We start from the raw sequence: 25,903 nt of genomic DNA, 5'->3' as shown, positions 1-25,903 counted from the left end.
TTCAGATGATTTTCTTGTGTGTTGCTTCAAACACCTACGGATGTGCCAACATTTGAGTTTCTATGCCAATTTGAAGAATAAGTTTCAAGTTTCAAGTTTCAAGTTTAACTCTGTTTGATTAACAAGGGGAAATTATTATTCTCCCTCTCAGACCCCCTTTAAACTAAAAATATTTATTTTTGACAATTTTTTTTGCAGGTTAGCTCTTTGAGCCTACAAGCATGCCTAATTTCATCATTGTGGTTCTACCTAAAGTGTATAATAATTATGTGCTGTAGAAGGTATCATATTTAAATAACATGAGTAAGATTTTTCAGTTCCCCTTTAAACCCAACTATAGTTTTTTTTTAAAAAAATCATTGCTTATTTATTTAGATATTGATATCAGAAACCACAAGCATACTAAATTTCAAGTTTTTGTTACAATTAAAATTACTTAGAACATAAGATTTAATGTCCAAAAAGTGAAATACGCGTAGTCGTAAAGAAAGAAAGGTTCTTCACTAGATTTTTGTGTCGAAGACTAGACTTTAATTGCTATTTAAATTTTATTTATTATGTTTTTGCTATGTTCAATGATTTAGAAATTCGTGTAAAACTCGGAAATCTACTCGAAGGACTTTATAACGTAATATCTCACACGAGAACTAACAAATCAAGATCTACCATCATGCCAAGTTTGATACCAATTTCATGAGCACGGTGTATAGCTTTTTGCTTTTGAAAATATGGCAACATTTCGTCATTGCTTTTAAGTTGGAAATCGTAATTCTGCACAATAAATATTTCATGCGCTTATACTACAGGTCTATTGACATGCCAAATTTGATCCCAATCGACCATTTACATATAAATACGTTTTAGTTTGCGAAAATAAGATACAAAATTTAACTGTCCATAACTCAAAAACCACAACCATGCACAGCATAAGATTTCATACACTTTTATAGTAGGTAAAGTGGTAGCAGCATGCTAACTATGATCTCTATTGGATGAGTTTGGCTCTATTCATATATAGTGTAATATTCCGTACATGGTTCTATTTGTAAATATTAACATGTGCTCTTATTTGCAAGCAATACAACGTGCGTTTAGTACAAGCCACTATAAAAAAACAGACAACAAAACAACAGCACCAGTACTATTCAAGTAATAGAAAAAACATCAGCGTCAGTGCTACACTAGAGCAGCTATAAATAAAAAAAACAACCACATCTGTCATCAGTCTTTGACTAGTCAAACTTCACTTTCTCAGCTTGCCTGGAGCTTTAAAAGGTTCCTGACCCAACTTAAGCCTTCTAGCTTGCATAGAGCTCTAAAGCCTCCTAAATCCATCACACTCTGCTTGTCTAGGTGGGATTCCTAACCACAGCCACCTAGCTTGTGTAAAGCTTAGTAGTTTCCTCACCTCTCTCTGCACAAAACATTAAAAATTTTAATTCCACCCCACTTAGTTTGCCTGTAAAAATCCTCTCTTAGGCAGTCTAGGCCTTAAAACACCTACTTATCCTCATTGTTAAAAATATACTTTTTATAATAAAATTGTATCATACTGTTTTATAACCAAAAAAAAAATGTAATAAAACTCCCTAGTAGCAAGGAAGCTTTCTGCCAGTTGGCGCAGGCTTGGCTTTTTTTCTTTCTACGCTTGCACTTGAAACGCATGCTTTCATACAATTTGACTTTTGCTCTACTTGCAAGCTATGATTTGGACTCTTCGCAGAGCGTCATAGCATCAATGGCCGTTCATTGGCTGTTGACTTGACTTGTAAAACACTTGTGTCAAGCTTGAAAGAAACACTGAATGCAAGGTTGCCCCAAAGTAACTTCGTTATTAGAATCCAGCTTGTGGTATGCTTGCACGTTTTCCAATCAATCTGGATGCAAGCTTGGCCGACTTACAATTCAAGCTTACAGCAAGTTGTTTGCAATTTGTCTCTGCTACTAGGGCTGGTAGTAAAAGAAGCCAGTGTGTGATTGTTCTACCTTTTACCTGTTTAGCAAAACTTTACAATAGTGTCCTTGATTTTTCTGGGAGAGTCAAATGAAGGACAGAAAACAGCGATTTAAGTAACGGATATTTTTTCATACCTTCTTTCTACCTCTAGAAAATGCAAAAATATACTTTTAACAATATTTTGTTGGTTTCTCTCCTATAGCTATAAGCATGACAAATTTCAACTTTTTACTTCAATCGAAAGTACCCGTGATTTTATGTTAGTTCATGTAGCTTTACATATTTGAGATATGCTAAAAATTAATGAATAACGAATTTTTTCCGTACTTCTGGAACTTACGTGTCTCCCTGTGTTATAACTTCTTGCTGATACTTATTCGGGCATTATTCGGGCATTTGTAGAGTTTCCTTTTATTACAAGTAGCTTGAAAGTCACCGTTAGGAGTATGTGTGTCACTGTTAGTGATATTTGCCTCACTGTTAAGAGTCTATGTCACTATTAGGAGCATATTAGTCACTGTTAGGAGAATGTGTGTCACTTTTAGTGGTATTTGCGTCACTGTTAAGATGCATGTCACTATTAAGAGTATATGTGTTACTGTTAAGTGTATGTGTGTGTGTCATTGTTAGAAATGTGGATGTCACTATTAGGGGTATGTAGGAGTGTCAGGAGTATTTGTGTCATTATTAGGAATGTGTCACTATTAAATGTATCTCTATTAGGAGTATGTGTCACTGTTATAATCCTCTCTAAAAAGGGTCAATTTGTACCCGTGAGAGCAGAGTGGTAGCGATTGATATGCGATCTTCTTTGTTTATTCTGTTCACAGAGATTGTGAAGTACCTATACTCCTAACTTGCTGACTTTCCCTAATTTCTCCAGGTGGTAGCAAACAGTTGATTGTGACGTATTCAACCTTTCTGCTATACGCGGATTATGCTCAAATATTGATTACCTTTAAGAGGTTGTCGTCAAGATCGGAATGACGTCTCACCCTCGGTTCGTCTTCAAATATCGTATCCCCAGAATGGAATTTTTTGAAAGCAGTTTCTAATTGCCCGATCGGCTATTGGTACTTCACGGTATATACTTTACTTTTCCAGCTGTCGCCTTAGCACTTTTGTCTTGTTTAAATTCCCAAAGCATCACCTGACGAATACGCATTTTTTCACTCTTCATTTTAAGGGTTAGAAACAACAGTTTAATGTGACGTGCACCACACAAAGCAGTTATCAGAAGACTAACTGAACCATTATCTAGTTAGTAAAGGCAAAAGCACTTTGTCTTGGTAACTTATTGTGGGTAGATACCGACAAAAGATTCTACCTAGCTGGATCGGAAGTTATTTTATGACTCAACCAAATATTTCACAGAAAACATATTGCATAGGAGCTTTTTAGAAGCAGCAAGAGGTTCCATCAAATAATAATAATAAGGACATTTATTTCTTTACGAGTATATTTTGTCTATTTTCGTTTCAATTTTATAAGAAGAAACTATATTTCATTTAATGTGTAGATTGTAATGTACATCTTATTTATATATAACCACATATTAGATAGGTTCCAAAATCCAGTGTACACATGTCTTATTTTTATTAATAATAAATACTTTAATTAGTTATTTAATAGTTAGTTAATCTTGCATTTGGTAAGAAAAATAAACATGTACGCCACCTTAAAAATTTTACCACAATTTTGTCTATGTGCAAGGGAGTATACAATATATGTACAAGGCTACAATTTATCTGTAACGATTGCTATATGTATAGGGGAACTCCTTACTTTTTAAAATAATAATATTGTGTTATTAGTTTACTTTCGTCTTGTCATGTTTGTTATTGAGCTTCACCATGCCGTGATTTGAATGCCAGAAAGGAAAGGAAAATCGTTCTTGTTTATGCCAGGCAGAATACATTCGTTTGCTATTGCTTGGTCTACGGTAATTCTGGGGCTGAGAAGTAAACTAGTCATAAAATATTAATTCACAGGAGAAGCGAAAAAGTGTTTTCAAGACAATATTTTGTTGAATTGCGTCGATTGTTTATTGACGGAAAAAATGTTCACTTCCTGCGTTCCAGTTGTCCACATCTCAAAACATTCCTAGTGTTACTCGTACTAATGTAAGTAAAGAAAAATATGATAACTTAATTTCGGACACAAAAAAGTGTCAAAACGAAAATATTGAATACAGAGCCTTGATGTTACTTCAGAACTGATGGGACTCGCATTCTTTTGGGATTTTTTTTAAAATTACTTTCACAGTGAATACTAGATTGCAAGGTTTTCACTAAGTAGTGTTAGACACATAGGTCACATTTTTACATTAAACCGAACTTTTCTATTTTTGACACTTAACACAGATTTTATATTCAGTTTACAATTTATGTAAAATCTAGGTGAATATTGTTCGCCGAACATGCTAAAATCATTAAAAGACATTTTGTCCATATTTTGTTTGTCATTGTTTCTCAGGCGAGTGCGAAGACCCTACTGTAAGCCTAATCAAGAAAGTGGTGACTGGTGCTATGGAGAAATTGAATCAATTTTTCAGAGGATTTAAGCTATTTTAAACACGTAAGTATCCCTCCATATTTTTCTTTATAGTCTATTCTTGTTACTTTCTTTTAAGTTTTTTTAAATATCTTTTCAACCACTGCCTGAATAGTAGTTACTGAAAGTGTCCTCGCTTTAGCTCAGACTGCACAACACGAGCAAAATGTTGCGTTGCTTTAGGATTAAGTTGGTATGAGTCTCATATTTCAGTTGATTTTGATAGAAATCTATATATATAAAAGAGAACGTATAAATCCTTTGTCCGCTCATCACGCTAATACGGCTGAACCAATTTCTTTTATTTTTGGGGGGTTATTAGGATTTGGACCCTAGATGGTTTTTATCATATCACTTTAATTTTCAATTACCAGTGTCTTGAGATAATTGACCATTCAGGTGTCCATTACGTACAAATCCTTTGTTAGTTCATCATAGGTATAAAAATAAACGTATTTATATGCAACCCGCATGACCGTGTCACTCGGCGGGTTAACATAAATGACAGGCGTTATAATGGTTTTTATCATATCACTTGAAAGCGAAAAAGTAAAAATTATCTAAGTAACAAAGTTTATTGCGTTCGGGGGTGACCGCAGCGAAGCGGGGCGGGTTAACATAAATGACAGGCGATATAATGTTAACATTTACTGCAATCTTCTATGGTTTTTATCATATCACTTGAAAGCGAAAAAGTAAAAATTATCTAAGTAACAAAGTTTATTGCGTTCCGGGGTGACCGCAGCGAAGCGGGGTGAACGCTGCTAGTGATAGTATAAATGAAATTTTGCTTATTTCTTTTGCAAAGTTAGAACTTATAATTTGGTGTGAAATTGAAATGAGAGCCACAAAGAAAATCTAGATTCTACTTAAATAACAGATTTAGCAAAATAAGTGGACACAACGAGACATAATATGTGAGATAAAATTTGGTGGATTACACTGGTCGACATGGGTTTTGATGTCTGGAAACTAATTGCTATGTTGAACAACTATTTTGATACTGATCCCAAAACTGTTTCTTTTGTTCCCATCACCCACAGTTTTTTTTTTATTTTTACCCGGTAGATGGGAGGGCGCATAATATTACAATAATGGATAATTTAGACATTCAAAGTTTTGTTGTAAATTCTCAAAAGTAACTGAAAGAAATACGTAATTTTTTGCTGTTATAGCTAGTCTCATTAACTGATGTGATAAAGTGCAATTTTTTCATGTATCATATTACTTAATGTAAGAAATCACGTAAACAATTTATGTATACACAGCTCTAGGATACGCTGTTTTGACCATAGCCCGGCCTCCTTAATGCAATAATGAATAATAAATGGACTCTACGTATACTGATGTCTTCCTTATGCCAACGGTGACGTGCATTTTCTCACGGTGCAATCTCGCACGGTGCTCATTATCGAGCAATTTCACACGGTCCTGGTTATCGCATTAATCAGTCAGCAGGTGTGGTGCATTTTCACACGGTCCATCTGCAATCACGTGATTCACCCTGAAACTTCTTTCACTACAAGGGGAGGGGGGACAGAACAACTATGAACTAAGTAAGAACAGAGAAAGAGCAAATATAAGTTAAATACGAACAATTGCAATTAATATTAGAGAAGGAGAGCTTAGAAAATGTTTCACTTTCACAAAAAGAATAATGAAGAAAGTAAGCAGAAATTAAAATAACAAAGAACAAGATAGAACAAAGAAATCAGCAAATAAAAACAATAGTAAAGAAGAAGAGAAAAATAGCATATACAATAAGAAATTGAAATAAATGAAAAAAATAACAGAAACTATCGGAAATTGATATTAATACATAAAGAACAGCAAATGAAAATAAGAACAAATAAAGAATAATCAAAAATTAAAATAATTAGGGACAGAAGATAGAATAATCACATATTAAAATAAACAAAGAATAAAATAAGCAGCACATCAGAGAATTCAGACAGGTAGTTCAACAATCGAAGAAAAATGTGCCCGCCCTAGAGCATAGAAAAACGTTGTGATTTGTAAAACACACAATATTAGCTCCATACTCCAAGGCGGTTCTAAGAAGAACCTTGTCATCTTGTTATTTTCCGAGCGAACAGCACGTCGTTAAGATGGAACCTTCTACTTTTGTACGTCTTCAACCCATTTTTACAGTTCATAGCCCATTATCTTAGCTTTTGGAGATAGCTCAAGCTTCTCAAGCAATTTTTAAGGTCTGCGCCATTTTCTAGCTTCTCCAGGACTAATTGCAATCGTTCGTCAAGACGGATGTAAGTGAATTTTCTATGCTTCTCCGAATTGCAGTCTAAGCCCTGTCTCGCGAAAGCATGAAAACTAGCTGTCGCATCTGCTTTTAATACACTCACAAGCTCAAAGATATGTGGTGTACTCTTAGATATGATGCGATTTAACTTATTGTGCCAACCCTCCACTGGGTTGTTTGTTCTGTGCCTTTGACCGTTGCAGTTCCATATTTCTCTTGGAACATTTGGATTATCCATCCATTGTTCAATGAAATAATCGTTGAACATTTCGATTTTCTGGCCAGATGGACAGTCCTCCATGACGGTGAGCCAACCTTCATCGATCCTGCTTGTTGGTATTAATGCCAATGCACTACACATGCGAACATGATGGCGTACATCTTCATTGTGGAGGTATTCTTCGACGAGACCTATACTCTGAATCTTCCGCCAGATACTCTGGTTGAAATGGTAATGGTAGCCGGAAACCTGTGAATTGGGAAACACTGCACGCAACGCATTGATTGCAGCAAGTTCAAAATCTATTTTTAACACTCGAGGTTCGTTCTGGCCAGACCACGTTTTAAGAAATGTAAACAGTTGTTCGTATGTTCGCTCTGTTTTATCTGGCAACAATGCATACAAGACCGGTACAACCAGTGTCTTATCATGTGTGCTTCCTATGTCTGCATGTATGGTGTATAACTGGGAAAAATACTTACAGGAACTCTTGAACGTTCCGTCAAAAAACCATTGTTCGCTTTCCTTCAGTGCTGGTTTCAAACCCTCGTAACCAAAACACAGAATTCGTCCGTCTCCTTCCAGTGCGTCGTACTGTAAAAACGAGGTACCATCTTCAAACCGAATCATATAATCCGGAAAGCAGATATTTCTAGTAGTCGGTGCACCTTGATGTATGCCGAGTGATTTCCTTCTAACACCATTTAAACCCCCTTTCTTCTGATCATACGATGGTATGGAGGTTACTAGGTCCAGACCTTGATTAATTGGAACAGCCATTTCTTCTTTGAAGATAACAGACACTGGTGTAAGGATCTCGTCTCTTGCTCTCTTCTTGCAATTTGAAAGTCGCTTTCGTATCTCGCAAACTGCAACATCAGGTACACACTGATGATCTCTTTCCACAACTGCTATTTTATCTTCTGTCTTGGGCAGATTGAGCCTGCCATGGCAATTTACCTTCTGTCTGTTGATGCATAGCTAAAATAATAATAATAATAAAAAAACATCAGCTTCTGAAATAAACAATTGAAATGTGTTTTCGCATATACGTACACACACATAAAAAAGCGTTTGCTCGGTTACAAATGTACAAAATAAATTATTATTCATAAGTATCTTTTGTTTAAAAAATGAATCATAAAAACATGCGAATTTGTGTTATTACTTTCTTTTACGCAATTATATATGTGCAGATATTTGTTTAGTCAAAATATCACATGAAAGAAAGTTAATTTTTAAACACAGTAAAGCTCCGATTATCCGCGAGTACTTTTTTTTAAGCCCTGCTGCAGCCGCCTACTATTATTTTTCATAAGTACTCGAGTCGCTGCGGGATGACAATCCGTACGCAGATATGTACTGTATGTTCTAATACATAAAAATAAATTGCATTGTAAAAATCAATATTTCCAATTTTCTGCTGTATTGTACATATTTTAAAAGTTTTATTATGTCTTGTTCGTACAATAAAACAGTGTTTATGCTGAAATATTTTTGGGTTATCGGAGATTTTCGCCATCTCTGGTGCCCTTGCTACCAAATTCCGCGGATAATTGGGGCTTTACTATATTAGAAGTACTAAAACAACGTGAAAAAATATTTATGATTTAGAGAAGCAAGTATACTGTTCTCTCAGATAAAGATTAAAAGTAATACAGATACTGTTCTTGTAATTCAGATAAAGTTTAAAAGTTACGAAATTTTCAAAATACCATCATACATGTAAGATATCATAAAGTAAGATATCATACATTATTGCATATTTTCGAGTGCCTTAGACGATCGGTGCCCAGTTTATGAAAACAACCACCAAGAAAACTAAGAATGTATTAAATCCACAATATAAGCCAACCTACTTCATTAAAAGAAACTAACATGTATTACGAGAACATGTCATGTCTAGACATCGGATTTTTATGCACTTAAAATTTATGAAATATGCATACAACTTCAGGGACTTCTTTTTAGAATTTACTTTTATAATAGTTATAGGTTACATACTCTTAACGTTTTGAAACACACACAAATAATGGAATTAAGTTATATGAGAACACGATCTCTGGTTTTCTTGACATTTGTATTTTACAGTGGATTCAATTAACACGAAATAATACGAGTTGAGTTGATTTTGAGTTTAACGTTCCGTTCAGCATCGAGTCTATATGAGACGTGGGCCTACTTATTAACGTGGAATCCGAACCACATGAGCTCCCGCCGGGACGAAATAATACGAGTCTACACGTTTCCATTGTACAAATAATAATAATAATAATAATAATAATAATAATAATAATAATAATAATAATAATAATAATAATAATAATAATCGTTTTCAAGGGTTTACTCTTCCCGCAATTAGCCTTACAGTGTATCACAAGATGCTTCTCTTCATTTTTTGGTATCCGTTTATGACATTTGTAGCCAGAAAATGAACTATTAACATCAATAGATGTTACTATACAATATTTACGCAGAGGAGCAAGTGTAGTATATATATATATATATATATTCTGGCAAATTGAAATTTAACCCTTGGAGATATTTTCCCATGGCTTCAATTATTTTTAGTTGGAGTTTCTCCCAATAAGATCCGTCATTTTTTTTCTCAAGGAGTGCCCGAATTTACCAGAAAATGACCGGAGCTCGTGTCGAACTTCACCAACTAGAGCTAAGCATTCACTGAGTAGCAATACTCGTATCTCTTGTTTCTGAATTGATGTCGACACGATATTACAATGTCATTATTATTATCAGATTTCTCTTAACGTTTTGGTAATTGTGGGCATTTCTGCTCTGGTGATCGGTTTCTAACATTATTGGTCGTCTATAAATTAGGAATTCTTCCATCTTCTCATGCAAAAAGCCCTTCCGTTGCATAGGCATGTAAATGTATTGAAAATATAAACTACAACTGGATTTATTTCATGTTGTAAGCATACATCTGAAATAAAAACTTATAAAATGTGCTGAATATGCTCTTGAGTACTAATATATGCTCTAACCTTTGAAATATGCATTTATATGCACTACAAAGCTTCAAATTCGGACTATATTATTATTTCTAGAAACCCCTACCAAATTTAACAGAGATGCATACGAGCAAACAATGCATTTGCATAAAAATCCGATGTCTAGTCATATTATATGAAGCCTTCGCGCCCCCCCCCCCAAAAAAAGAAAAGAAATTAAGAACATAAAAAAAGGAAACATGAATTTTTACAGAAAATCCTAATTCTATTAATACGATACTTACCCATACTGTATGATCCCTGTTTTCTCTCTGCATGTAGTACTGGAACCCTGCATGAACTAAGAGACGATTACCTCTGCTAGTTGTTATAAACTCCATTTCTACGTTGAATCATTATGTTCACCCAACAACGAAAACACTAAAATTAAGGAATTAGACATCAAGGGCTATTCTTTTATACCCTATTTATCCCCCACCCTCCAATGACATGATTCGCAGGTGTACCATGGCCATACGCACCTGCAGAGATAACTAAGCAGTAACAGGAAAAGAATAATCACAAAATAAAAGTTTATTTAACTCATCTTTCTATTTTTAAACAATGGGTTCCGACTTCATTAACAAAGTGCTTATTTTATTCTTTGCTGTGGAGAATGACTTTATTGTCCATACATTATTTCCGAAAAAAGAGATCTTGATCAACTTAGCCGCAGAATGCCTTGAAAGTCGACCTGCAGAGACGATATCAATTTGGAGTGGAAACCAGTAACACATTTTAGTCTGTTTTCGCAAGATTATTTGTTTTTCTGAATTTTTATTTTCATGTACTTTAATTTGCTATTATTTTCGTTATTAGTTTTATTTTATTTTTGTAATTATTTTCCTCTTCTTTATTATAACGTGTGTTTGTTAATTTTTTCTTTTTTCTAGCTTCTCTAGTATTAATTGCAATTGTTCATATTTAACTTGTATTTGCTCTTTCTCTGTTCTTACTTAGTTCATACTTGTTCTGTCCTCCCTCCCCTTGTAGTGAAAGGAGTTTCAGGGTGAATCACGTGATTGCAGATGGACCGTGTGAAAATGCACCACACGTGCTGACTGATTAATGCGATAACCAGGACCGTGTGAAATTGCTCGATAATGAGCACCGTGCGAGATTGCACCGTGTGAAAATGCATGTCAATCACTGTGAGAATTAATTAAAATGAAATGTTGTTCCTAGTTTAACGTTTCACTTTAGGCTTCGAGCCTAAGAGAGGATGTGTTGGTGATGAATAAAGTGGTAGAATGAAGAAAGTGGGTGGAAACCCCGAGAAAACGCACGCACACGATGTTTGTCCCCCTCAATACCAAATCGGCGTGAACTGGGATTGAACCACAGACCAAACGACGAGAGGTGAACTCTCCACCACTGAGCCTCCGTGAACCTCAATAACTGTACACAAAAGGAAAGAAACGTATGTGGTGTACGTAAAAACGTAGGTTACATGCTTAAATCTTGTAGTTTTGGACTTAACGTACGACTATGGGTAACATCACACAAACGTATAACTGAAAAGGTATGTTTTATAATACTTTCCGTATAATGTTTCCATCTCTATGTACTTTCTGTATGAAAAAAAGAACTGTATATAAAAGGTCAGGAACCCACTTACAGATGGACGTATATAACATATAGCTGACGTATGTAACACACGTATACGTATGTAATATACTGAAGACTGTTACTGCAGCGCCAGATTGAAGACCAGACTGCAGCGCCATGGTGTATCATCTAGGTGGGAAAATGTCAGTACGTATGTAGCATATAGATAGCCTCCGTACAGATTTCCGTAGTATACATATGGATTCTGTATATTTGTACAATATACCGCTGTCCTGATAAAGGATTTTTATGTGTACGAGTTCAGGTTATGACATTAATTGTAGCTTGTCATTATTTAATCTCTAAACACTTTCTTTAGCTTATTAGACACAAGTATGGGGTTCAGTGAAACACAGTGTCGTACGCAAAGAGAGAAATCCGAGTTCTTTCCCTGGAGCACATATTATTAAAAAGAAACATTTAGCACATTAATATATAAACACAAAGATCCTGAAACGATACAAAATTGGGAGCTTGATTCCCCTTGACGAAATTCTGTGTACGCTAATGATGGGGTAGACAATTTAAAAAGTGAGACAATGAATGAGAATTACTATCCCGTGCGAAATTTTAGTTAACTCGTTCTGTTCTGCTTTGAAATTTTTGAAAATAATCATCTTGGAGACGAATTTTTGACCAATCTAGAAGCAAATGAAAGTTTTAGTAATCTAGATGAAAATTAATTTTTTTACGCAATCTAGATAGATAGGTGGCGTCGTCCCTAAATTTCGTTGTTAACCCTTGTTGAGTCAGACGGCGAATCTCATTTCAGAAGCCTCATCTTGCATAGTTTAATCTTTTTTCTATCTCATGACCCGTTTTTTTTGTTTTTTTTTGTTTCTATTATTAGCATTCTGTGTGATTTAGAATTTCTAGAGTGTATTACTTTACATACGCTAGAAATACTAAATCACACGCATACACAACGTTAAAGAGAACATGCGATTATTCCATTCCAGTGTTTCTAATCTGCGCATAGCAACGCAACGCAAAAAAATGTAAAAAGTCATTATAACTGCTATGAAGATTATCGCAAACTAAATCGCAAATTGTGTGTTGACGCAAAACTGCTACGGAACGTGCCTGCAAATTATGAGAAATCAATCAAATCTTCGAGGCAAAATCGACCCAGTACTAATGACAAAAAAAAAAAAAAAAAAAAAAAAAATGCTCGTTGAAACATAATGGTATGTGACACTTCTAAGTTTAGAGTAAACTGGAAAAAATGGTTCACCATTCCCATGCAATTCAGTACAATACCAAACATGATTCTCCTGCCACCTGCCGGTACATTTCCGAAATTACATACCTACATCATATTTTCTTGTTGTTCGGCCACAACCCATTCCACTTAATGATTCAATTTCACCGGAACTGTAGCTTACCATTGTGTTCCCTCGAGTAGATTGAATATATAATTTACATTCAAGCCAATAATACGCAAAAAATCATAATTGATAAGTAATTAATTAAAACTTGTTAAGATTTCTAAATCTGGCTCTATAGCTTATCACCAGTTAAACAGTGCTTTCCATAGCAGCACAGACAGTAGAGCCAACACTGCGAGGTGGTAGGCTAGCCAATTTTGGACATTTCTAGGTTGCAATTTTGCAACTAGCTCAATTGTTAACATTATTTTTACGAAAGTGCGTGGTCAAAATTGTTGAAGAAATGACAGTAAATTATTGTTTGTGCAGCATTCATTTCAACCTACACTGCGACAGTGTCACTGACTTATAATGTTTCTTAACCTTGTTTTTACAACTACCAATCAAATTGAACCATAAGCCTATCTAATGGGGCGTTTACACTTAGTCGATTTGCGTTCGATTCAGTTGAATTGACGTCACTTTCAACTTAATCGACCGTGTAAACGGGACTTCAACTTAATCGCTTGTTGATGGAAGGCGACTAATCGACTGACAACTGAATTAAAAGACGTTCTATTTTCTGTGGTTGAAATAATTGAACACATCCATCGATCTGATTCGGCCTAGTTGCTTCGATTTAGTGGCAAATGCAGCGAGTCGATTTAGTCGTGCGACTAAATCGACCAAGTGTAAACGCCCCATAAGGCATCCAGGAGCTTCACTCCATAACAGTCTTAGCAAAATCAGAGCATACTGACATATTACAACATAATAACATAGAAAAAGAAATACTTAGTCCCTTAAAGTGAGCTATTGCCTGCTGGGACAACATTTTCCATCTTCTACTGTCCACATGTTATACCTGTCAGTCGTACGGAACTTGGAGGACCAGTTCCCTTTATAAATTAGAAATATTAAGTGTGGGAAATCTGGAAGTCCGATTTCCCTATTAACGACATATATTAAATGTGAGAAATTAGGATATTAACAAAACAAATTATAGGAAATTTGGAATTCCGACTTCCGTATAGTACGGTATTTCTGTTACTTTTTGTTTTCTATTTCTTTTTATTTCTACTTATTTCTTTAAAGGTCTTGTATTAGTAAAAAAAATGTAGTGATTGTAATGATAAATACATTGAGAACAAATGTAGATATCTTGTATAAATTTGTGTATCTTCTCTTTTTTCTCTCTTTAAATAAATAAATAAAATGTGACTACAGCAAAGGAACGCATAATATGCGTTAATAACTTTTGGTGGTGAATCTGTGTAAAAATTTGCGGAGGATAAATGATTCGAAATCGCAAAATTTGCGTCATTGACATCATATCACAAAATCAATATGTGATATTGTATATCGCAAATTTATACGACATAGAAAATAACGCTGAGGTATAACGTAAGCAAACAAACACCTACTTGATTCAGAAAAGGTTCGCAATAATTGAGCATCAGATGGCTCTGGCAGTCTCATTTACGAGATTAATATTACAGGAAATTTTATATTACAGCGTTTGATCTTCAATAGCTTGATACTTACTTTATTTCCTCATAAGGAAAACAATTAAACCAAAGTTAAACTCCATAAAACCGAAATTCCTGAAATAATGAATCATTTCAAAAGCCTGCCACAGCCATCTGGTGCTCGATTACTGCGATCCCTTGCTAAATCGCTGGCTGTTTACGTCACACCTCTGTCTTGTTATTTTCTCTGTGTTAATACTAAACCGCTCCGGAATGAGGCCCCAAGTGTGCTGCTGGGGTTAAGTGTTTACGAATAATTTTCATTTTACTTTTCTAAAAGGTAACTAAAGAGGAATATGTTTATTTAGTTACTTTCTGTGATTGATTTAGTTCATTTATTCTCCTGTGATGTGATAAGACACATGTTTTGCTAACAAATAAGAACTTGTCAAAGTGTCAATGATCCGTGTTTAAGTGTTCACGCCAGCATCACACATAAAGGAGAATCGTAAACATTTTGTCGTCATTCTGGCTAAACCAACTAAGTTCAAATTAATAATTTTTGGATATAAGTGTGTTAAAATTTGAAACAACTGCTAAAATCGACTTGAAAATATTAATTAATGCCAATATACATAGTCTTATGGTCTTATTCCTACACATAATTTCCTACTATTGAGTTTTTCATTTTGTTGTGTTAACTTTAAAAAAAAAATAGTTTCAGGGAATTAATGATTTCCCCTAGAACGTCTGCAATTTCTTACTATCCAGAAAACACACTTTAACCGATAGAACTTTGTATCATTATTGATTGTCTTCCATCACATGATCAATTCATTGTTCTGTTCTTCGTATGATACAGAATGTGAGACTTTAGCAGTATTAGTGGCGTACTTTAATTCAATGAGTTGGAGTACGTTTTTTTTTTGGCATGCTTTCCGCCTAAATGATGGATCTGTCTGTTACGCGTTCCTGCCACGTCACTATTATGTCACGAGTTACAATACATTAGGAAACAGAGAAACGCCACACCACTCACAAATCACTGTAACACACTTGTTCGCGTGTGACAACTAAGCACTTCAAATACCCGCCAAATAACAATAACCTCATTTGATGGGCTGGCTGATAACTAACGTCACCTACACGACAACGCGTCTACAAGACGTCTATTGGATTAAAACGTTCACATGAGTGCTGGCAGGAAATCTTTAATAGCCAACCAAGTGCACTGGCGGGAATTGTGCCTGCGGAAAACAAACGAAGTCTAAGAGCGTCCTTCTGCATGTCCTAATATCCGAGTACGAGTATCTAAAACAGAAATCGTTGAACAAACTATGATAGAATGGTATTGTAGGTATAGTTATCCTGTTTAGAATTTCTAACATCTTTGCAAAATCATGATGGAATAACAAAGTAGGTTGAAATGTAGAATTTTAATATATAGTATAAACATATCATGATCAGTTGTTCTGTTTTTTTAGTCAGTTGTTACTAAGATTAATGTTTTATTTTTGTTAGTCGTTTATCGATAAAGCATTATTTAATTATTTTTAATAAACGAAACTACTTTTCTGTAATATAATTATTATTTTTTTTCCAGAGCTTTGCGTATTTTGCCACGGTGGATATTATATTTATATGTTTATATGTACCCATAAATGGCACGTCACTGCTCACTCTCTTCAAAGATAATTGCAACGACATGTACTAACATATCTTCTATTTTGTGTGAAATAAATTATGCTTTAAAATTGCTTGTTAAAGTTTCCTTGCAATACCTTGTTAATATTAAGCTTCACATAATAAAATAGAGGCACAGAGAAAACAGTGGTAACTTGATATCTACAGAGTTAGGAATTAAAACTATGTCATAAGAAGCCGTTACATACGAAACAACAACTAGAACTAGAAAAAATTTATTCTCAAGAAATTGTTATAAATACAGAAGTTCTGTAGGGACAGGTATTGGGTAAGTTACTTGTGACAAGAATTTTAGGAATGATCCAAAAAATGGATCAAAAGATTGTGATCTTGACCAATAATTAGATGTTGGTTCAGGAGCCACAAAATTTTTGAACTGCCCCTAAATAAATCAACGTTCCGTATATTTTACGGAATAAGCACATCATACTGACAAGTAAACCTTACCTTTGGGTGAATCGAGTTGCTGACTGAGACACATATGAGAAAGTAGTACTAAATGTGGTCAGTATTTCAGTGAAGTTGTAGGTGCGAAGCTCCAGGGGTTTAGTAGATACAGCTACTAGAACATCACATGGAAGTACAGAATAGTCTTCATACAGTTGGAGGCAAAAGCTCTGTAAGACCTCTTGTAACGACAAAAAGTAAATAACAAATATATGGGTATTATCTGTCAGGAAAGTAAATGTACACCTATTTTTCGAGTCTGGCATTCCTGGTTTCTATCCGTGGAGAGTATGAGAATTAAATCAATCAAATGTTTACTGAGGGGCAAAAAGAAAAGTTTAATCTGAATAAGACATTGCAGAGGGACACAAGATGTGAATACGAATAGTGCATAGTGTAAATAAAAGACGACACCGAAAGAGAAAGCCAGAAACAGCTGTTAAACTTAGAAAAAAGAGTAAAAATTGTTGAAGTGGGGAACATAAAACACAAACACAACAAATACGCCGACAACTAAACGATCACCATGCCATGATCTTGGTGTAGTGGTTAAGGTGCTGGCTTACAAGTGCAAAGGTCGCCAGTTCGAATCTTCGGTAAAGACATTTTTAAAAATTTTTGTTATTAATACATGCAGCTCATGAGAGATGGTAAAAGAGGTCGTATTTAGTCTTTCGTAGCAATTATTATTGGCAATGTTTAGTACCGATAATATTTTTTGTCTTTGCGTATTGCTTTTATTCTTTTCTTCATTTCAAAAGAGAAGAATATCCGAACAAATGCCACCAAAATTCCTCATATTTTGAATGTAAACGCCATTTGCAATTAGTAAAGAATAAAAATTGAACGTTCCGATGTAGCTGCAAAAAGTAAAAAGACAAACATGGAAGTGGAGTGCTCGAATCCATACTCATGGTTATTAAAAATACAATTTCTACATGCCTTACACCTCCCGACCACGTTTCTACGTTAGCAAGTAAGAGGTTTGTGTTTAGGTTAGGCTGGTCAATACGTTTTGCAAAGGGGCCCGGTTTAGCTCGGACGCACCACAGGTGCGAGAAGGGAGCAAAACACTTTTTCTCTCTCCCTCTGTGTGTCTATTTATCTATCTATCTGTATATATATAACGCTATTTGTGAATGCCATAACCACCCTAATTTTCAGCGGATCGAGACGAAACTTAGCACAAACATTAATTGTTGAAATATCTTGATGAGTTCATTAACCAGAATAATCAGATGAAAATGTTCAAAATGGCGGCCCTTTAAACTCCCAAAAATTTCCAAGGGAACCAAATTTCGCCCATAAATAGGTATTTAGAAAGTTTGAATAACTCTTCCTCTTTAACTGAAATATATATGTGCAGAGACTTATTGAAATATTGGACCCGATTACTCGCATAAAGAAGGTTCACGCCCTTACGCTATGGTCAGGCTTTTTTTTTTTTTGCAGGAGGGGGTTATTTTCGTATCGGAACAAGATGATTGTTTGTGATGATATGAAATTACACATTGAAAGTGAAGTAACTTGTGAAACGTGTTATTTGAAAGAATAATATAATAAATATGCTTTCCTCTAACACAGAGAACTGTAAATCATGTATTTCGAGTTCGGGGGCGTGAATGGCGAGGAATGTTATTTGATTTGCTTTTTAGTAACACATTGCATTGCAAATAAAGGTAGACAACATTAGTGGTAAGTAAAATAATAATAATAATAATAATAATAATAATAATAATAATAATAATGGGTGTTGTTTGTGGCAAGGCAATATCTTCCTCAATTCTTCTTCAAACGTAATAATTGTAACGCCATATCTCCCTTACAAACAAAATATTAGCAATTTATATCGAGAGAACGGGAAATTGTAGTGATGGGAGCAACGCTGGACAGTATGCACTCATAGTAATCAGAAAAATAAGCGATTTCAATGCAAAATGAACGAAGAGTCATTGTCATGGGTAGTCATGGAGCCACGGCAGAGCCCTCTTTAGGCAAAATGTCGATAACTTATATCGAGAGAACAGGAAGTGATAATGAGATGGGACCAACGTTGGACACCGTGGACCCATAAGGCGCATAGAAAAAAATTAGGGGGGGGGGGCGCCAGCTAGCCTTACTTATTTCCACATAATAATATAAAATTATATTGTCGAAATACACACACGAGTTAGCTAGTAATATTTCATATTATTATTATTTTTATTATTATCGACAGCGTCTTTTCATTACGTGTGCATGTTTGACATGAAGCCAAAGAGAAGGTCCATCATTCGTAGAAAGAATAAGAGTAGTCAGTTACTTTAACTGTGAATGACAGCGAAAAATACGAAAAGAGTGATTACCTGTAGACAGGGGCGGATCCGGGGGGGGGGTGATCGGGGCGATCGTTCCCCCAGAAGAGGGAACTTTTTTCATTTTATATATATAAATAAAACCCATCTCAAAGTTTGGAGCCCTTAAAAGTAACAGTATGACAACCCACCGCCCCCCCCCAGAAGTCGGTCCTGGATCCGTCTCTGCCTGTAGCGAAAAGAAACAATACTTTCTCTTAAATGGATAAAAAAACAAGCCGAGATAGATTAGAACTCGCATGGACGGCGCGAAAAGTCAGTGCTTTGTCCATTTTTTTCTTTAACTGACTCACCGAACGTGTTTCAGTAACTTACTTATTGCTAATATTACTTGCTTCACTCGTTTAACTTGCTTTTTCTAATAACTTATAACGACAGGGACACGAACACAGAACCATAAGGAACAGTTAAAAATCATAGCTGCTCTCCCGCCGGGAATCGAACCCGGGACACCATACACCAAAGGCGCACACTAGACCAGCAGGAAGGGCACCGCTCACTTTCTGTGTCGTTAGGGATTACGACCACTGTATTGCCAGCTATCACTTTTGTGGGTTGTATTCTAAATTCCGGATTGTTTCCGAGTTCCGAAATTATTCTGAATTCCGGAGTTCAACTGAATTTCATAATTTTCCGAAATCCGGAAAGTGAAAGTTCCGCTTCCGAAAAATGAATTTATTTGGTTAATATGAATCGTGGCGGAAATAAGTCTTTGACCAGGTAATGGCGACTTCTTTGAAAGAAATGGGAGTATGAGAATTCAATCTGTCATATTTGTAGTTTCGTGTGGAGAAAAAACAAACTTGTGAAACAGCGGTTTAAGAACAACTCAAGTTATTAATGGAAACTTTTCCGACTTCATAAAAGAAATACGAAAGGCATTTTCAATCGAAGAAATATAACATACAAGTTTGCAAGCGGAGACAAAGAAACCTAACGTAACCAGACGAAAAACGAATCTCTTACCGCGTAGCGATCGCGGTTCAGTGGTCAAGGTGCTTGTGCGAATGCACATTGTAATTTTTTTTTTTTTTTACTTTAGGATTTTTGATGGCGATTGATCAGCGATAACATATGTTTTATTATATTCAGATATTTGAATACTCGTGTGTTTCAATATTTGAACTATCAAATCTTCAGGAATAATAATAATAATAATAATAATAATAATAAACTAATAATAATTATTATTATCTCGGAGAAGATTAAAAGCTAGGAGCTAATTATGGCTCAGGTCATACCATTACAAGCAGAAACGTGACATTTGGAAAGAATATTTCGGTTTGGTTTAATGTTGCCCACGAGAAGAGGAATTTCTCATCTCGTTTCTAAAACAAACAAAATAACATGAGAATTAACATTTTACATTCGAGACGGGACAAGGCTAACTCAAAATTTTCGTCTCGCTTTGGAGATGAGAATCGAGACGAGACGAAAAGTATCATAAACATTTCCCGTCTTGTCTCGATTCTCGAAATAGTGTATGTCCATTCTTTAAGTAACAATTGCTATGTAGACTGAATCTCATAGGCTATTTCGTTACATTATATTTCAGAGCTCATTGAATTATGCTCTGTTTAGGCATTTTGTAGCAAAGCTTTTATATTTACCTCTGCATATCCTAAAAATTAGTTTATTATATGCCTTACTGTTGCGTGATATTCAGTTATATCTATTACAGTTTTTTTCCTTAAAACATACAGTAGAATACTTTCTACATGAAACTTCAATGGTACGTTATAGTTTAAAACGTTGGTAGTTGCAGAGGTGTGTCTTGAAGCAGTAGCGTAGCCAGGATGTGTGTTTGGGGGGGGGCAAGTGCTGTTATAGGCACATATAGAAAAATTACAAACAAAAAATATATAAACATAAAAATTACAAACATCAAAGTACCAAAGCACATTGTCGGACCTCTTTGGGGGGCCGGCCCCTCCGGGCCCCCTCTTCCCTACGCCAGTGTCTTGAAGGTACGGAACCCTTTCCCCGAAATCTCTACTTTTAAGTAAGTTTTGCCAAATTTCAACGTCAAGCTTAAAACTTTTATTATTATTATTATTATTATTATTATTATTATTATTATTATTATTATTATTATTATTATTATTATTATTATTATTATTATTATTATTATTATTATATCAACACCGTGTATAATCTTTAAAAGATATACGGTTTGTATCTGAATAGTAAAAGCTAATTGACTGTCGATCTCGGTCGTCGAGAAGTCTTCAGAGGGAAGGACATCGGTCACGTTCTGGGTTTGAGTTCCGAAGGGGCAAGTTTTCGGGCTCGAGCCAAAAATTGTTAAAAGTTATAGGCTTCAGCCAAACATGTTCAAAATAGCTGGGACCGGGTTTAGGCTTATCAATGGCTCGAAGGGCTCGGCTTACAGCTCATTCACTATCAAACCGAACGAAGAAGTGAGCCGAGCCAACAGCTCAACCAACCGAGCCGATTTGAGCCATCGGCTTAGTTGAGCTGAATCGAAACGTGCCGATGGACTAATTTCAAATTAGCTGGCTTGAACCGGTTCACATGAGCCGAGTAGGGGACCCATCCCAACCGAGAAAGCTCGAGCCATCGGCTCAATTGAGCTGAGTCGATGGCTCGTTCCAACTGAGCCGGCTCGGGTCATCGGCTCATCCCAACCGAGCCGACTCGTGCTGTTCTCTCAGTTGATACGAGCCGAGCCGGTTGATATCGCTACCCGAGTTGGTCTTCTGCTTGGGCTCAGAAATTCGACAGTGAAGGTCTCAGCCTTGATTTTAAGAACAACAGTATATACTTATATTGGTGATTACGACATTTGAGGCTGTCTCGTAATAATAAAAAAACCTTGTCTTCTCGTTATCTAGACGAGACGAGATACACATAAAGTGTCCCACGAGATGCACTAAAATTACGAGACGAGACGCACCCCTGTCGTGAGCAACACTAAAAAGTATTCCACATTAGTGCTTACATTTCTCATGGCTTTCGCTTTCCAGTCTAATCAGGCATTTATTTAAAAAGGAGTTAAAACGAGCTGAACGAGCGAGCGAGCCATTATCAAACTCGACTCAACTCGAAACTCGCCATGGAAAACAGCTTGACCTTGATCGCTACGCGGTAAACGATTCGTTTTTAGTCTGGTTACGTTAGGTTTCTTTGTCTCCGCTTGCAAACTTGTGTTATATTTCTTCGATTCAAAATGTCTTTTGTATTTCTTTTATAATGTCGGAAAAGTTTACATTAATAACTTGAGTTTTTCTTAAACCGTTGGTTCACAAGTTTGTTTTTTCTCCACACGAAACTACAAATATGACAGATTGAATTCTCATACTCTCTATTTCTTTCAAAGCAGTCGCCATTACCTGGTCAAAGACTTATTTCCACAGCGATTCATATTAACCAAAATAAATTCATTTTTTGGAAGCGGAACTTTCACTTTCCGGATTTCGGAATATTATGGAATTCAGTTAAAATCCACAATTCAGAAGAATTCCGCAACTCGGGAAGGATCCGGAATTTAGAAAATTCCGGAATTGAGAAAAACTCTGGATTTCGAAAAAAATCCGGATTGTTCCGAATTCCGGAATGTAAACGAAATCAGAAATTTCTAAATTCCGGATTTTTCCGAATTCCGGAATTATTCCAAAATCGGAATTTTCCGAATTCCGGAATTTGTCCGGTTTTACTTTCGGGAGTCCGAAAAGTAATAATTCCGGAATTGGCTATCTCTAGTTTATACACAACCTTTCAGAACACTAAGCTAGTAGCTATCTACAAACAAACAAGTAATGCAAAGCATTTTGTATCCTGCAATACGTCATGTAATAAAATCCGACAGCAGTTTCGGTATCTATCCAGAAATTGCATGTATCTAGTTACTGGAAGCTAAGGTATGAAGAATTGTATTGTGTCTTAACTTTTTGTGTCTTATACAACCTTGCAAACCACTGAATATCTAAACGGCTTTCGTTAAATCCAAGTTGTAGTACTCACAGTTACATCCATTTGTGTCTGTATGATCGTGTTACTAAAGCTTACTATATAACAGCGTTAGTAAGTCTTTCCCTGCTCTCCCGTAAAGTTGTGATACGATCTACTACAGAATAAAGAACCAATTATCAATTTAACCAAGTTGTATTACTACACATCTGCTTCCGCCTGTGAACTCTGGTCGATGTCGTTGACGCGACACATTTGCTTTTTTATACCCCTTTCTTTGTTTACTGAACTAAACAGTAACTATTCTGAAATATACTACTGCGCATGCCTCGTAGATAAATATTTATGATGCCAATAGTTTCCGTTTTGTCCAAGGAATGTTCTTTTTCTTATTCCCAGCATGACCTTTTTATTACATTATATGAAGAGCATGTAGGTCTAAATACCTCATGTATTACATAGAATGTAGGTTTAACTCTTCCAGCAAAGAAGAAACATGTGATCATAGTATACAACCCACAGAAGTGATAGCTGGCAATACAGTGGTCGTAATCCCTAACGACACAGAAAGTGAGCAGTGCCCTTCCCGCTGGTCTAGTGGCTAGCACGTGCGCCTTTGGTGTATGGTGTCCCGGGTTCGATTCCCGGCGGGAGAGCAGCTATGATTTTTAACTGTCCTCGATGTTTCTGTGTTTGTGTCCCTGTCGTTATAAGTTATTAGAAAAAGCAAGTTAAACGAGTGAAGCAAGTAAAATTAGCAATAAGTAAGTTACTAAAACACGTTCGGTGAGTCAGTTAAAAAAAAAAGTGGACAATGAACTGGCTGTCCGCGCCGTCCATGCGAGTTCGAATCTATCTCGGCTTGCTTTTTATCCATTTGAGAGAAAGTATTGTTTCTTTTCGCTAAGGTTGTCACTCTTTTCATATTTTTCGCCGTCGTTCACAATTAAAGTAGCTGGCTATTCTTATTCTTTCTACAAATGATGGATCTTTTCTTTGGCTTCATGTCAAACATGCACACGTAATGAAAAGACGCTGTCGATAATAATAATAATAATAATAATAATAATAATAATAATAATAATAATATGAAATATTACTAGCTAACTCGTGTGTGTATTTCGACAATATAATTTTATATTATTATGTGGAAATAAGTAAGGCTGGCTGGCGCCCGCCCCCCTAATTTTTTCGATGCGCCTTATGGGTCTACGGTGTCCAACGTTGGTCCCATCTCACTATCACCTCCTGTTCTCTCGATAAAAGTTATCGACATTTTGCCTAAAGAGGGCTCTGCCGTGGCTCCATGACTACTCATGGCAATGAATCTTCGTTCATTTTGCATTGAAATCGCTTATTTTTCTGAGTACTATGAGTGCATACTGTCCAACGTTGCTCCCATCACTCTACAATTTCCCGTTCTCTCGATATAAATTGCTAATATTTTGTTTGTAAGGGAGATATGGCGTTACAATCACTACGTTTGAAGAAGAATTGAAGATATTGCCTTGCCACAAACAACACCCATTATTATTATTATTATTATTATTATTATTATTATTATTATTATTATTATTATTTTACTTACCACTAATGTTGCCTACCTTTATTTGCAATGCAATGTGTTACTAAAAAGCAAATTAAATACCACTCCTCACCATTCACGCTCCCGAACTCGAAATACATGATTTACAGTTCTCTGTGTTAGAGGAAAGCATATTTATTATATTATTCTTTCAAATAACACGTTTCACAAGTTACTTCACCTTCAATGTTGTAATTTCATATCATCACAAACAATCATCTTGTTCCGATACGAAAATAATCCCCTCCTGCAAGAAAAAAAAGCCTGACCGTAGCGTAAGGGCGTGAACCTTCTTTATGCGATTAATCGGGTCCAATATTTCAATAAGTCTCTGCACATATATATTTCAGTAAAAGAGGAAAAGTTATTTAAACTTTCTAAATACCTATTTATGGGCGAAATTTGGTTCCCTTGGAAGTTTTTAAGAGTTTAAAGGGCCGCCATTTTGAACAATTTCGTCTGATTATTCTGGTTAACGAACTCATCAAGATATTTCAACAATTAATGTTTGTGCTAAGTTTCGTCTCGATCCGCTGAAAATTAGGGTGGTTATGGCATTCACAAATAGCGTTATATATATATACAAAAATAGATAGATAAATAGACACACAGAGGGAGAGAGAAAAAGTGTTTTGCTCCCTTCTCGCACCTGTGGTGCTTCCGAGCTAAACCGGGCCCCTTTGCAAAACGTATTGACCAGCCTAACCTAAACACAAACCTCTTACTTGCTAACGTAGAAACGTGGTCGGGAGGTGTAAGGCATGTAGAAATTGTATTTTTAATAACCATGAGTATGGATTCGAACACTCCACTTCCGTGTTTGTCTGTTTACTTTTTGCAGCTACATCGGAACGTTCAATTTTTATTCTTTACTAATTGCAAATGGCGTTTACATTCAAAATATGAGGAATTTTGGTGGCATTTGTTCGGATATTCTTCTCTTTTGAATTGAAGAAAAGAATAAAAGCAATACACAAAGACAAAAAGTATTATCAGTACTAAGCATTACCAATAATAATTGCTACGAAAGACTAAATACGACCTCTTTTACCATCTCTCATGAGCTGCATGTATTATTGACAAAAAATTTTTAAAAAAGTCCTCATCGAAGATTCGAACTGGCGACTTTTGCATTTGTAAGCCAACACTTTAACCACTACACCAAGATCATGGCATGGAGACCGTTTAGTTGTCGTCGTATTTGTTGTATTTGTGTTTTATGATCCCACTTCAATAATTTTTACTTTTTTTTTCTAAGTTTAACAGCTGTTTCTGGCTTTCTCTTTTGGTGTCGTCCTTTATTTACACTATGAACTATTCGTATTCACATCTTGTGTCCCTCTGCAATGTCTTATTCAGATTAAACTTTTCTTTTTGCCCCTCAGTAAACATTTGATTGATTTAATTCTCATACTCTCCACGGATAGAGAGCAGGAAT

At 35.6% G+C, this 25,903-nt stretch overlaps 1 protein-coding gene across 4 annotated transcripts in view; it reads left to right on the top strand.

The window, feature by feature from the left end:
• The window catches only part of LOC145674401 (venom allergen 5-like), a 103,785-nt gene extending 87,588 nt beyond the window's left edge, over nucleotides 1-16,197 (top strand). For all 4 annotated transcript variants that reach the window (XM_081744419.1, XM_081744416.1, XM_081744418.1 and 1 more), the window contains 2 exons: nucleotides 4,433-4,534; nucleotides 16,049-16,197. In XM_081744419.1, the coding sequence (XP_081600545.1) occupies nucleotides 4,433-4,530 (98 nt within the window). In that variant the 3' untranslated portion in view covers nucleotides 4,531-4,534; nucleotides 16,049-16,197. The remainder of the gene's footprint in view (nucleotides 1-4,432; nucleotides 4,535-16,048) is intronic.
• Nucleotides 16,198-25,903: the final 9,706 nt, after the last annotated feature.

Source organism: Thermobia domestica, chromosome 17 (assembly GCF_964235325.1).
Source record: "Thermobia domestica chromosome 17, izTheDome1.hap1.1, whole genome shotgun sequence".
Taxonomy (NCBI): Eukaryota; Metazoa; Arthropoda; class Insecta; order Zygentoma; family Lepismatidae; genus Thermobia; species Thermobia domestica.
The sequence above is the reverse complement of the archived record's forward strand: the minus strand, read 5'-3'. Positions and strand labels throughout refer to the sequence as shown.